This window comes from Varanus komodoensis, unplaced genomic scaffold (genome assembly GCF_004798865.1).
Source record: "Varanus komodoensis strain SLA01 unplaced genomic scaffold, ASM479886v1 scaffold1, whole genome shotgun sequence".
Taxonomy (NCBI): Eukaryota; Metazoa; Chordata; class Lepidosauria; order Squamata; family Varanidae; genus Varanus; species Varanus komodoensis.
The window spans coordinates 131,641,793-131,657,354 of NW_025335268.1; the positions used below are offsets into that span (position 1 = coordinate 131,641,793).

General features: G+C 39.9%; 1 protein-coding gene across 1 annotated transcript in view; it reads left to right on the forward strand.

Moving 5' to 3' along the window:
• Nucleotides 1-15,562, forward strand: part of LOC123031486 (complement receptor type 1-like) — a 58,349-nt gene that overhangs the window by 13,535 nt on the left and 29,252 nt on the right. Inside the window, exons 7-14 of the mRNA XM_044446514.1 lie at nucleotides 1,015-1,209; nucleotides 3,020-3,202; nucleotides 5,615-5,797; nucleotides 9,783-9,977; nucleotides 10,679-10,778; nucleotides 12,442-12,527; nucleotides 14,857-15,048; nucleotides 15,316-15,498. Of these exons, the coding sequence (XP_044302449.1) occupies nucleotides 1,015-1,209; nucleotides 3,020-3,202; nucleotides 5,615-5,797; nucleotides 9,783-9,977; nucleotides 10,679-10,778; nucleotides 12,442-12,527; nucleotides 14,857-15,048; nucleotides 15,316-15,498 (1,317 nt within the window). The remainder of the gene's footprint in view (nucleotides 1-1,014; nucleotides 1,210-3,019; nucleotides 3,203-5,614; nucleotides 5,798-9,782; nucleotides 9,978-10,678; nucleotides 10,779-12,441; nucleotides 12,528-14,856; nucleotides 15,049-15,315; nucleotides 15,499-15,562) is intronic.

Sequence of the window (15,562 nt, forward strand, 5' to 3'; positions counted from 1 at the left end):
CGCAGAGAAAGCCCTCCTCCGAGTACTTACTCTCCTAATTTCTTTCATGGAGGGTTCCCGGAGAAGGGACTTTCCCGCAGATCTCAAGGGGCGGTCGGGCATATACGGACGTAAGCGCTCGTTCAGGTAGCCAGGACCCAAGCCGTTTAGGGCTTTATAGGTCATATATGAATAACATCAATATATAACCATGAATTATATAGTTATATATAGCTCAGTAGTCATCTCTGATGGTATTTATTTAGAACAATTTGAGTAAATAATAAGCACAGGTGATAGATATATTTCTCAATATGATTTGTATACATGTAATCTTTGACTGACGTTTATGAGAATACTGAAAGCATATTTAATCAGAAGGGTTTAATCAGAAGTTCAGAAGGGTTTGGATTGGAAATCTACTTTGTATCAATGCAACATGTAACATCTACTTTAAGGAGTAATCTTTGGAAATTTAGCTAGGTAGACTACTGGAAAGTGAGTAAGTTTTACCAAGTAAAACTTGGTAGACTACTGGAAAGTGAGAGAACTGAGTTTTACCAAGTAAAGTTGAATGGATGTACAGCTATATTTGTTAGAATGGACATTTATCTTTCTAGGCTTTAATTTTAGCTCTGTGCTTCTCTGAAAAGCCTTCTGGGTTTTAAAACAATAAGTAGATTGTATATAAATCAATAATTTAAAATGTGAAATGCATGTTTTTCTGGGTATTTTTAACATTTCATAAGAACTGACAACATTAAGACAAACAAGTGTGAGAGAATGGAAATTCTTTCCATATTAAAGGTGAAAGAAGAGCAAGGATGAACAAGTTGTGGCCCTACAACTCCCATCATCCCTTATTATTGGGTATGCTGCTAGGGCTGATGGCAGGTGCATTCCACCAATATCTCAAAGGCCATGCATTTTCCACCTGGAAACAGACTAGTCCAATGGTTAGACTATAAAATTGCACTTCATGGAGTTTTACAACAAACACTGATCTAACGTTCCCTCATTTTTTCTTGTTAACAGAAGGCAGCTGTGGTCCTCCAGTGAGGTTAGACTTTGCTGAACTTCACAATGAGTATAAAGAGAAAGAATCCTTTCCCGTTGGCTCGATTGTGAAATACACATGCCGCCCAGGCTATGTGAAGCGCCCTGGAATGGAGGCCTCTGTTATGTGCCTGAGAAATCAGGTGTGGTCAGAAGTTCAGGAATTCTGTAAAAGTGAGTTCCTTAAACATTTGAATTAGTGAGGCATAGTGTTACTCTAGAAGAAGTAAGTAGATCCAAGTTCTAGTTCCTATGGGGCCATTATTCCCAATGGGTGGCTTTGGGTCAGTCACTCAGCTTAAAACCTACCTCACAAGATTGCTGTTGTGAGAATAAAAATGGAATGGAGCACAACTATCTAAGCCACCCTGGGTTCCTTGGAAGAAGAAAGAATGTGGGATCTAAATGCAACATAATAGTAATAACAATTGTAATCGTTAAGAGAGAAAAAAGGGTGTCACAATTCCTTAACACAGAATGCTCATAAAGCTCAAAGTCTCATAAGGTGCCAATTTTGAATGCTCATTCTAATCCTGTGTAGGGCAGTGCAGGCAATATTCACCTCCTTGCCTTGCACCCTGCATTTTTGCTAGGCAGGGTTTTCTGCCTGTCTAGTGCAGGCATTTCAGAGGGGGATGGGGGAAAGGAGGATGAAGAGGACCCAGATTAGCTCATATTCTGGCCTCTCCAGTCTCCTCCCCTTCTCATCCACTGAAACACCCCTTTCCCCCCTCTCTGTGGTACATTCCCCACATCAGACAGGCAACTGGTGAGGTTGTTTTCATGTCAGTTGCGAGGGGCAGTGGGAAGAGGAATGGACCATGGATTCCACACTCCAAGGTTTGGGTGCTCTCTCCTACCTTGGATCTGGGCATCTGAACTATCCTGTGTGGCTCCTTCAGTGTTTATCATGACCACAATGAATCTGTTATGTCCCCTTTGAAAATTAGTGGGATGAAAACACCACGCATTTATCTGAAATAAAGTGTATGCCAAATGTGTATGACAATGCACACTAAATATAAATGCGTGGTGTTAAATCACACGCATGCACAGATGCACACACTCACGCGTACACACATACAGACATAGAATATTAAACTGGTGAGATAAATGGATACTTCATTTGCCTGAAAACTGCCTCCCAAATATGCATGACAAAATATGCATCACTTAGTTCAAGAAGCCTCAATTCAGAATAATCTAGTAAGGAGAGAAAACTGTGAATATATATGTTATAGCCAGCCATTAAGTAACACAGTCACAGAGCAAAGTCACATAGGAAAGAAAGTCTGGGGCAAAGCATATAGTACCCATTAGAATAGTGGAAGGAAGGAAAAAAAATCTTCAATACCAAGAAATCTCATCAGCCAATTTTTTTAGAGAGAACCCATCATATCATTATTAAGCACATACAGCGCTGCAGGGAGAGAGCCTCACTGAACAAATCCAGAAAGCTTGCCAGCACTCGCAAGTAGGACAGAAGCTTTTATATAAACGTGAATGGTCACTTAGAAAAATGCAAAAGCAGAAGTAACATTCAATATGAGACAAGGCTTCTAGAGGCAAGAAAGTCAGCATCTCAGGATATATTTGGGCAAAGCAACTTTTCTGCAACACTTGAATGATCATTTTGGAAATAGTCCTTATCCCTCCAATCTCTACGAGGCCCAGCATATTACTCACCTTAGCACAGTCACTGTTAGCATTGTATTAATCTATATGTCATTATTCTTGAAGAAATCTCAAGAATTCTGCAAGGCAACCAATTGAAAATAACTGAAACTCTCAGTGCCTGGCATCACAAATACCATTAATGTTTGTTCTTTGCTTAGTTAGGTATTTGCTATCCTGTAAATCGTCTGCACAGAATTATAGTTGAACAGTTGTCCATGATACTACTGTCAGCTAGAGGCAAAAATAGCTAAAGCAGGTCTTCTTTTTCTTCTTTTATTTGTTGTTCTAAAATGTACATTCTTTGCAGTGGTACACTGTCAATCTCCGGAAATTCCAAATGGAAAGATAGTGAGCGGTGCTTCTGACACCTATGGATATAAACAAAGGGTGGTGTTTGACTGCAATGATGGCCACAGGTTGGCTGGCTCAAGAGAAAGCAACTGCCAAGCGGATGGCACATGGGACCCTCCTCTACCTGTCTGCAAAAGGGGCAAGTATGGATATGTAGGCATTGTGTTATGAGAGCCCTATTCCCAGCAAGAGGAATGATTAGCTATCCATATTCCTGATCTGTTGTAAAGAAATCCACCTGTCTGTGAGCACAGAATAACTAAAAAGATTTTTAGAAGAGAACTCAGCTACTCATTTTGTCTTCCTCTTCATTGCTTGATGCTAAGGTCTATAGATTGCTAGGTGGATTGCATATAAAGAGCAGCCCTTAGTTCTCAGTTGCAGTGGAAATTGCATGTCCATGTGGCATTTCCACAGATGCTGGGTCAAGTTTCACAGACAAGAACAAGACAGTAAATATTTCCTGCTACTTTCCTTGTGAAAGGAAAGAAATTCAAAGAAGTAGCTGAACTACATTCTCCTGGCCAACCTCTCAATATTGTCCACTCCAAGCTGTATGCAAATCATATCATCCTCCACTGCACTATGACCCTTCTCAATGATCCAGAAAGAGGATTTATACCATATGGAAGGAAGTAGAAATGTTAAACTTTACATCAAGGAGTTGCATTAAGAAATTGGTTCTGGATTCCCTTTTCCAACTCGCTCTGAAGTCTAATGGTGCCTTTATCTTTTCATTTCCAGTCGCTGGGTATATTCTTCCAGAAATTCAGAATAAAAGGATATGAGCATCAAGAGTAGGCAATGAACCCATGAAAATGTTTACATAGGAATGTGATCATGGCTATGCCCTAAAGAGCAACCATGCAATTTGGTGCCAATATGATAGTATGTGGAATTCTCCAGTGTCCGTCTGTCTCAGGGGTATATACATTGTCTAGATTCCATTGCCTTGTACTTCTAGTTGCAGTTTTGAAGGGCTTTCTTGATACTTTCATATATGAAGCAAACCCCAAAAAAATCTCCTCCAAGTATTCATTACTAAAAGAGAAAGGGAAAAGTCAAAACTGGATAGAAAATCCTTTTTATTTAGATTAGCACCAAAAGGGTAGGAGGGTGATTTGATTATTCCACAGAGTGTGCCGAAAAAGGAGGTGTGCAACATCCATCCCTCAGCTGCTTCCTCTGGAAGGATCAGATTGATTACTTTAAAAGAACTTATTCCAGGTAGCAGTGTTTTTGCTCCAGGAAAGTGAAGTGGATGTGTGGTGACTATATTTTATTTATGTATGCAACATTTTCTGCTTTCCAAGTTTTTCTACCACTTTAATATGAGTCTGTGTGCAATACAAATGTTTCACAGCTTGAAATCTGTTTAGGTGGCTTATAATACTTGGGAAATTCTTTGCTCAAAAATACTGCAAGTGAGAAGGATCTTGGAACTGTTGTAGATTACAAGATGAATATGAGTCAACAGTTTGCAAAAAGGACAAATGCTATTTTAGGCTGTATTAATAAAACTATCACTTCCAAATTTAATGAAGACATCTTTACTCAGCACTTGTTAGGCCTTATCTGGAATACTATGTCCAGTCCTGGGCACCACATTTGAAGAAAGATGCAAAGCTTAAAAGGGTTCAGAGGAAGGCAACAAGGATGATCCAGGGACTGGAAATAAAGCCCTGTGAGAAAATATTGAAAGAACTGAGCATGTTTAGCCTTGAGAAGAGAAGAATGCGGCAAGATATGATTGTACTCTTCAAGTACTTGAAGGGTTGTCACAAAGAGAAAGGCCAGGGTCTCTTCTTGATCATCCCAGAGTGCAGGACACAGAACAACAGACTCAAGTTAAAGGAAGCCAGATTCTGGCTGAACATCAGGAAGAACTTCCTGACAGAGCAGTATAACAATGGAACAAATGATCTAGGAGGCTGTGGGCTATCTCACACAAAAGACATTCAAGATGCAACTGGACAGCCATTCAAGTGAGATAGTTTCACATGGAATCCTGCACTGAGCAGGGGGTTAGACTCAATGACCCTTTGAATATTATCTTTATTTCTTGATTGTCTTGTTTCTTTCTGGATTGCCTTTGAGGATTTTAGGCAGTGGCACATACTGTATTGGTATGGAGGAGAGAGGTGCTTTTCCTCAAAGCAACCTAAATTCTATTGTCTTTTATGTGGTCTTTCCCCCTACCACTTTTATATGATTAATAACATACCAACCTTCCATTGTCTACACCAGGGAAGAGTTTGCTTAGAATATGCTTGTATGGAGCCTCTTATACCCCTGCTTCACAGATTTAGAAATGCAGGAATATGGTTGTCATGAAGGATAATCAAATGCATATTTTGCTGATATGTAGCTATTGTACTTCTAAATCTGTCCTTTTCATGCTGAGATAGGGGTTAGGAACACTGTCTTACACATGGGCACCATTTGTCTTGGAATAATGAGGTATATTGAATTAGAACATCTTGCATAGATATTAATTGAATATGTGATATTAAACATAATTTTAATCTATTTTTAATTGGTGCTCTTTCAGTGGTACAATGCCTGCCACCTCCAGATATTGAAAATGGAACTCACAGCAGCCAGGAAGTAGTAATATTCTTCAATGGCATGTCTGTGAATTACATGTGTGATCCTGGCTATGCTCTTACTGGAGAGGCAACTATTTATTGCACAGATGCAGGCACCTGGTCTTCTCCAGCCCCACGCTGCAAAGGTAATTTTTTGCTCCACAGCATTGTCCGTTCTAGAAGGGCTCTAGAAAGGCAAGCTTCCAGAATGAGAATGCATGTTGAGCTCCTCCTTTGTGCCCTGAAATGTTTGGTTCCAGAAAAATCTTTATATTCAGACTGCTTCAATTGTCAGAGTCTTTCTAAACTGGAAACATCCCTTCTAGTATGTCACATAAAATGCAGTTTTGAGAAGCGTCTCAAAAAAAGAGACAAAGTATGTTGACAATTGGTGAATGAAGGACTTACACAGTAGTGGAGACACTACTACCTACCTGAAGGTTCAGTAAGTTACCTTTTACTAAGTGGTTGCATATCAAACTGAAACTTTTAATGTTACATGAAGCATTCCTTCTCTCATTTCATCTTTACTATGCTGTCTAATGCTGATTCTTGATTCATTTGTTGTTCTGGTAATATATATTCATAACAGAAGAATGTCAAGTATTTATTACAATTAAGATATAATTACATTTGAGTGATGTGAGCCTTGTTACTACCTGAAATGCAGCCATAACATTTGGTGACAAAGTGACAGCAAATGAGACTTTCCTCTGAGATTGGATGTTTACATGTGTTTAGCACTGTTCAGCTGGAGACAGGATCTAAAAAGATGCACATCTGGTGCATCGATGAGGAAAAAAGCCTAGTTAGGAAATTTTACTCCAGATTGATACATTTGGAAAGACTGCAATCGAGATAGCCTTCCCCAGTGTTCCCTAACACCACAAGGTTTTTGTCTTTAAAAGCATGAGTTAAATCTTTATTAGAAATTATCTAAATCAAAGCTGTAGATATTACATATTGGAAGGTCAAAGAAAGGCCAGCTGCTTTCGTATTTTGAAATGTTATGTGCTATCTACTGAAGATAATGGTGGGGATGACTATAACAATCAGCTGCCCCAGTCCCCACCTCCCCGTGGCTGTACCTTTCCCCCCTGCTCTCCTTGTCCCCAGATCCGAGGACCAGACACTGGATTCAGCACACAACAACCCGAGCGTTGGGTAAAACTTATTTATTAAAAGACAGGGTAAACAAGCTGGGGTGGAGAGTCTTAAAACACTATAACACACAACACACACCATTTTGAGTGTGGGGAAGGCAACGGGGAATTGGAGAGAAGCAATTTCACTAGGCCCACACAGTCTTAGCTCCCCGCAAGGCCCCCAGTTCAGTTGGCCTCCTCAGACTCAAAATAACAAAGCCTGCTGTTCCTAATGCTAACATGGTATAAAATTCCCAACATAGTATTTCTGGCAGCAACAGGACACCTCTCCTCAGAGAGGAACCTCAGTCTGTTCCAGTTCCATGCTTTTATCCCATTAGATCAAACAAATGTCTCATGGAGTGACATCTCCTGACATTAGTCAGGTGAGAGTTATATACCCTTTAGGCCTGAAATCTCCGGCCTTTGAGGGGAGTGTGAATAGTTCTGCCTTTGGAAATAATGTACAGTTTCTTGGGGCTTTTTGTGTTCCAAGCACTATCAAGCCCTCTGGTGGCCATGGCACCTTGCTTTCCTTGAATTGCCACCTGGTTGGAATGGCTGGGCCTCTGTATCAAGTGTTAACTCTTCCCTAGCTGAGGAGCCCTCAACCTGTTCTTCGTTACAATGACTTTGACCCTGAAGTTATTCCTTCTGTCGCTTGTGTTTGTTTAGTGCAGGGGTCGGCAACCTTAAACACTCAAAGAGCCATTTGAACCCGTTTCCCACAGAAAAGAAAACACAGCGGGAGCCGCAAAACCCTTTTGACATCTAAAATGAAGATAACACTGCATATATCATTTTTTACCTTTATGCAATGTATAAAAAATCTATAGTGTGTTGCATTTATGAAATCAATCAACTGCTACAGAGAAAACATTTTTTTTATTTCTGCATGCAACAAAAATATTTTGAACTCCGAAAAAAGAGACGCGGGGTTGAAGGTTACTTTCAAATAAATTACTCATTGTCTATTTGAGTCCTCCTCGTATTTATGAAATAAAAAGCCAAACTTAAATTATGATTTTTGCTCAGATCAACCTTCCACATCAGTTCTGAAATGGCTTTTTTTCTCTCATCTCCATCTGGATATTTTTCAGCAAAGGCTGTGTGTTTATTCTGGAAATGTCTTGCAACATTCAACTTTTTGTTGTTTGCCAATTTCTCATCACATATTAAGCATACTGGTAAACCAGTCTTGTCAGCAGTGAAAGCAAATGAATCTGCTCACATGCCATTAAATGTTTTGTTTTCTTCTGAAACTTTTCTTTTCTTGGTTGGCCTACCGGCTTGGCCTTTTTTATTCATGGTTGGCCTACCGGGGGTCAAAAAGCTCAATAAATCACATGCCGGCGGGTGTCGCACATTGGCGGTTGTGATGCGTATTTTGAGCGACAGGGAGCTGCAGCAGAGGGATGAAAGAGCCGCAGGTTGCTGACCCCTGATTTAGGGCAATAATTTTGGCTATGGTGTCCCTATTGTGATATACATAGTACTGGGGTAGTAGGAAGACACATTTTTCTTCTTTTTCAAGCAACCTAAGTTCTGCTCTCTGTCAAGTACCTCTTCCTCTAGCCATGTAATTAATTGCTCTTAAATGATTAACTGTGTTAGGAGTTCCAGGTGCTGATTTTCCATGTTAAGCATGCTCCTTTACTGATACTACCCAGTATTATTAGTTTAAGGCATGGAGATGGCTCCAAGTTTTAGGGGGCCTAAGGGCACTCTGAGGTGGGGGACTTTACCAGTTGTGGGCCCTAGCACAGAAAAATCAAGTGGTTACTCCATACTGTGATTACACCTTTCATTTTTATCACTTCAAACTCAGTAAGTACAGCTGAGAATAAGGCTTCATTACAGAAGTCAGTGAGGGAGGCAAAAAATAATAGCAAATGGGATCCAGGCAGGCAGGCAGGAGTGGAAGCCCTTGCCAGAATGCTCAGGTACTACTGCAGCACCTGCATGAGTATGCCAAGTGTTGATGATGTCTCTGGGTGTATGAATGAAATCCATGGTACTGAAATCTAAGGAAGATCAGAGTCAAGGGCTTCCTCAGTGGTAGTAGTAGTGGTTGTTGTTGTTTTAACTGGAGTGTTTTGGCCTTCAGCTGCAACAGTGTTGTAGGTTCTTAACAGAGTTTAGGCCTGATGTTTTGTTGCTGGTGTTTCTTGTTTCTCTTAATGTTTTGCTGATTTATTATTCTTTTGGCCTATTTTATTGTTGTAAATTGTCTTGGGAAGAGTCCCTGTCCTGAAAGGTAGCCTGTAAATATTTCAAATAAGTAAAATGTGGATAAGTAGAAGTTATTCAGTGTGTCGGGGTACTGCACATTCCTATCATTTCACTCCTATTACTGCTTACAGTCCCATTACTGTCTTGTAGACAGGACTCGCTTTTACACATACCTGCCAACTGATTACGCAGAGGCCTTCTGCTGAGGAAAGAATTATTGGTGGGCTATTGTGGAGATGCACTTTTGAAATAGTTTTTGGGGGAAACCCGAATATCACTCTTGTGCTCATAATTCACTAAATAAGTTAGAAAAAACTGCTTCTCTCATCTGTGTGTTCCTTCAGGTATTTCCTGTTTTATACAATTATCTTATTCTGTTTCTAAAATGCTTTGTTATTGCTGGGTGCCTGGAAGTCTTATCTATCATATATATAGCTGGAATATGCATAGTAGTGTGTGTGAGAGAGAAAGAAAGGCGACGAGAAGCAGAGTATGATCAGTACTGCATAGGTAACATTGGCATGGCCTGAGTACACTTAAGTAATTAATTGACATGTTTTGGTGCTACACAAATGAATAATGTTGCCTTGCAACTGACCGAAATATTTATCTTGCAGGATATAAAAGAACAATACCAATGGATGTGAGAGAAGGGAGAGCCATTTCCATTTGATGGTGAAGGAACTGGGGTCAGCAGTACAACATCTAACACGTGTTCCCTTTTTCTTCCTATTATTGTTCTTGGTGTTACCAGGAGGCAGCTGTGGTCCTCCAGTGAGGTTAGACTTTGCTGAACTTCACAGTGCATATAAAGAAAAGAATTCCTTTCCTATTGGCTCAGTAGTGAAATATACATGCCGCCCAGGCTATGTGAAGCACCCTGGAATGAAGGCCTCTCTTACGTGTCTCAGAAATCAGGTGTGGTCAGAAGTTCAGGAATTCTGTAAAAGTGAGTCCCTTAACATTTGAACTACTGAGGCATGGTGGTTTATTGGACTAGAGACCTGGGACACCCAGTTTCTAATTCCTCCTGGGCCATAATTCTCAGTGGGTGACTGGGCCAATCACTTAGCCTGAAGCTTCTACACATTCCATGCATGGCAGAAGGAACAGTAGAGGCAATCTTCACCTCCTTGCTTTGCACCCTGTACTTTTGCTTGGCAGGCTTTTCTACCTGTCTAGTGCAGGAATTTCAGAGGGGAAGGGATGGAGGATGAAGAAGACCCAGAATAGCTCATAATCTTGCCTCTCCAGTCTCCTTCCCTTCTCATCCACTGAAACACCCCCTTCCCCCCTCTCTGTGGTACATTCCCTACATCAGACAAGTAACTGGAGAAGTTGTTTTCATGTTAGTTGTGAGGGGCAGTGGGAAGAGGGATGGATCATGGATTCCCCACTCCAAGATCTGGGTGCTCTCTCCTACCTTGTGTCTGGGTATCTGAACTATCCTGTGGTGCCTCAGGTGTTGTCTGGGGTCCACAGGACTGCTCCTTCAATGTTTATTATAGGTGATGAATCAATGCATGCAGCTTTGCTCTTGTGAAATTATTTGTTTTAATTTGAATACAGAAAGAAACCCTGAATCAGTTTTGTACTTAAGAGTGTATTGACCTAAGAAAGAAAAATAGCACTGCTCTTATTTTCTGCTAGGAAAATCATGTGGACATCCAGGAGAACCAGACAATGGCAGGCTGATTGTATCAGGAGATTTTTTATTTGGTTCTACAGTAAATTATACCTGTGAGGAAGGGTAAGCATCTGGGAAACCACTGATTTTCTGGTAGGATCCTCTTTCCCCCTTATTTAATATTTCATGCAGGGAAAGTTTGTTGGCAGATTCCTACCTCTAATGCAGCTTTTAAAGTCACATTGCTTTTGATGGAGAAGGTATCAAAATTGGTCAAGTACATTCAGCTGCTGCAACATAAGGGAAACTTTTATGAAGTTTAAACTATACAAAACAGTGACATAGTTTATATACTAAACTATACAAACAGTGACAAAGTTATCACCAACCTTCCAGTTGCACATGCAATGGAATAAAACAATCCCTTTTTGTCATATTGAATACTGCGTAAAGCCATCACATTTCTTCCTAATTACATTAAACCATTTTGCACAGTGAATCAATGTTTCTTAATAGTTGATATATGACTTGAATGGATTTACTATTTGCATGTTTTAAATATCTATAACATATGTTTCTTTTACAAAATCAGCTTAATATTGGTAAGAGACTTAGCAATCATAGGGACTAACTTTTCTTGTTGCCTAATTGTATCTTTCTTTCTTACTGACCTGAAATGGCAGCTGCCAACAGGATCAGAATGCAAATGAGAAACAAGAGAGAGATATTAACATGCTTGAGAGAATCCTAAGGTTTTTTGAAGCCCAAAAACATTTAATGAAATATAACCTGGGGTGGGGAAACTCCACCCAAACAGAAGAAAACAAAATGATGAGCGAAATAGCCCAATGAGGACTGGCTGTGCACCATAGCCAGAAAAGGCAGTGTGCCAGCTCAAAAATCAGAACAGCACTTGCTAGGGAGGATACAGTGAAATCCTTTGTTGTGGGTCCCACATTTACATGATTTTCAGAGGAAAAATATAATATTTAGTGGAATGTACTGCAAAAACTTTGAATTGGATGACACCTTAGTATAAAACTACAGACTATACTACTCAGCTGTTCATGTAGGAGGTATATTCTTCCTTGAAACATGTGCATGAAGTGATGGAAGTGGTTTTGGTCCTTTTGTGTATGGCCAACGAGCCATTCTACAAAGAGGTCAAAATGTTCGAAAGATATCACCTAACTGGGACACTATGTGACCAGGAACTAAGGACTGGGTATCTGAAGAGATATCTGCACAATTCTACCCTGCAAGGAATATGCTTTCCTAGGATAATCCCTCAGTATACAGTTTCCTTGTTTGCTGTACATAGGTAAACAGACACTATTCAGGCCGTCTCTAGGTTACAAAAGGTTCCGTTCCTGAGAAAAATGCAAATTCATCTTTAAATTGAATTTGTATGTAAGTCAGAGCACATACTGTCGGCCTTCCACATTTGTGGAGTTTAAGGGCATAGGACCCCTGTGAAAGTAGAAAAGATCTCTAGTCTTTCCCATTCCCCAAACTTACCAGCACATCCTCTTTGCAGAGAAATTTCCCTCTCCCAATGGGCAGGGTAGGAAGGCATGCTTTGGAGGGCCCCCTCTCTTTTGCTTCCTCTCTCTCTCTCTCTCTCTCGATGACAATTTTCTGCAGGATTTTTTAAAATTGACGTGTGTTGTGACAATTTGTTGGTAAGTACAGGTTGTTCATAACTTGGGAACTACTTGTATTGAATTCTAGGCTGCTAAATTCTATACGTCTCAGAAAAGTGATTATGATTTCTCTCTCATTATAGGCATGTGCTAACTGGTCAGTCCTTCAGACAATGTATGAGATTTGGCCAAGGAGTAGCATGGATCCCTGCCCTTCCCGTTTGTCAGCGTAAGTAGAGCACAGTTTAACAATTATGGATCCCTAAATGTTTCCTGTGAGTGCAATTTCAGTGATTTGGGAACAACACAAAATAGAGCTGGTAAAAACTGAAAAGGGTAAATATGCATGTACTAGTCAGAGAAACAGAGTGAGTTCACAGGCAAAATGGAGAATTAAGATCCATTTAAAAAGTGGGGCCAATCGACCACTTGCTCCTTTTAGTCTGTCCCCCACTGATGCACATGAGCCAGGTGAGTATAGTAAAGACAACTTCTTTCAGAGGCAGTTTGTGTCTTAGATATTCTTGGTAGATTATCCTGAAATAATAATAATGAAAAGACTTTGTGTTTGTGCAGAGCTCTTTTATCTAGGCACAAATTAACTTGATTTGCAGGAAATATATTGTAGCATACTGAATGACTGCTAAGTCTGATGCAGTTAAAACCTTGTGTGTCTTCATGCAGTGTCTAATACTTGAAAAACCATTTCTTATTTTTCCACTATTTACTAAACCCTTTGTGCAGAACTGTAGTTCAGCACCTCTTTGTTGGCTGGGCTACTCTTTCCTTTTTCTTCTCTAATGGTGTAGCTTTATTACCTCTCTTCCCTTGTTTTTCTCTGTAATCCAAATAGGCTTTGAATGATCATAATGAATGTGCTTATATCTGTTATGTCCCCTTTGAAAATTAGTGGGATGTGATTATCTGAAATAAAGAATTGTGTGCCGAATGTGCATGACAAATCACACTAAACATGATTTGCCGTTAAATCATGAAAAAAAAACCACACAAAGATGATACTAAACTGGTGAGACAAACAGATTCTTCATTTGCCTCAGAACTACCTCACAAATGTGTGTGACAAAATATGCTTATACATTTAATTACTATATATATAAAATCATCACCAAAGAAATCCCAAGTGAGATGATATGTTAAATGGGGGAGACCAACACAGCCAGTCATTGTCAATACCACTGTTTGACAATGACTGCACAGATTAAGTATGTGATGTGAAGAACTTCCTTTGATTTTCTTAAACATGACACTTATTATTTCCATGACCCCATGTGTCCACATTTTGAAGTACTTTATGAATTTGCTTCATGCAACTCACTACTTTATTAAATTCTATCACAGAATTCAGTTTTCCCCTTCCTCCCCAAATTATTTTTTTATATTACATTTATACTCCACCTTTCTCTCTTGCAAGGAACCCAAGGCTGTTTACAGGGTTCCCTTTCTCTCCATGTTATGCTCACAGTAACAACCCTGTGAGGTAGGTTAGGCTGAGAGTGTGTGACTGTCCCAGAGTCACTCAGTAAACAAGGTTTATTTAAATATTAATTTCTTGAATTTCTATACTGCCCCAAAGCCCACAGAGCTCTCTGGGCAGTTAACAAACATTAGAAGCCCATATATAAACAATAAAATACCCAAATAAAACATGATACATTAAAAGAAGTGATAACACCAATAATTATAAACATTTAATCCTGAAATACAGCAGCCACAATAACATTACATATATAAAATGTTCCATCTATTAGTTCTTAAAATATCTGGAGAATAAAAAAGGTACAAAAAGGAAAGTAAAGATGGCTCGGGGGAGCATGTTCCAGAGATGGGGTGTCCCTGCTAAAAAGACCCATCTCCTGTTCAGCAGCCCCTTTACTTCTTTAGAGGCAAGTTGCCTGAGAAAGAACTCTGTAGCAGATCCTAATAGATGAGTAGGAAAATAGGGGAGCAAGCAATCCTTCAGATATCCTGACCCTAAACAGTTTAGGGGTTTAAATGTTAAAACAAGCACTTTGAATTGGGCCCAGACTTCAAGTGGCAGCCAGAGCAGCTGACAGAGAACTGGCATTATGTGGTCTCGAGGGCCAGTCCTCTAGTTCCTGATTCTGAGCAGGGAACTAGAACCCAGTGCTCCTACATCCCAAATCCAACAATCTTTTATGTACATTCTCCAAAAAGTGTAGAACATGGAATATAAGAAATGACACTAACAGGAGAGCAGCTAGTCTTTTTTACTGTCTTTAGTGAACTCGGCTTGCTTGATTTGTAACTACTGAAGGGAAAACCTTTGAAATACTAGCTTTACTCTATTCATCATAATCATTGTGAATACATTGATGAAGCATGGCTGATTGGAGAACTCCAGGTAACATGTTTTGTTGAGTTGCTTCCCTTACAGCTTCACCATATTTTGCTAATGCAGCACACATAGTCAATAATGTATGCACTCCTCTGAATGAACCTAGTGGTTGCCCTTTTCCTTGCCTTCTATGACAACAAAGCAAATTACAAAGATACTTTCACCTTCTACCTATTTCTAGGTATTTCATGCAATCCGCCACCAGAAATTCCCCATGGAAAGCATACTGGCAGAAATTTGAATGACTTCTCCTATGGGACAGCAGTAACATACACTTGTGAAGCAGGCTACCCCCTTGTTGGAAATGCCTCTATTTACTGTACTACTAACGATGGGATAAATGGAGTGTGGAGCAGCCGTGCATACTGTGGAGGTGTGGCTTTCTTATTTCTGTGCTACTTTTGTAATTCATCTGCAGAAAACTTCAACTTACATTAACCCATAAGCATGATGATCTGGCAGTATTCTGACAAGCATTTTCCTGTTATCTCCCAGCAAGAAAAGAATACCTAATTATAGTTATCCTTAATCAAAATCCGACTTATTTGTCTATGATACTGCATAGATACACAGAGAACAGATAGATTCCTGTACAGCTTTCCTTCATTACTAAATGATAATTAAATCTTTTCATTTTCAGTGACTCACTGCCCACCTCCTCTAGTTGAAAAAGGAAGAATAGTGTCCAGTTCTTCTGGAATGTATACATATAAGCAAAGGGTTACATTTGAATGCCTTGCTGGCCACAGGCTAACTGGTTCAAGAGTGAGCCATTGTCAAGTGGATGGCACATGGGACCCTCCTCCACCTCTTTGTGAAACGGGCAAGTATGAATACAGAGCTTCCTTCTAGGCATGCAACCTCTTGCCTACCAATGTGCAGACGTC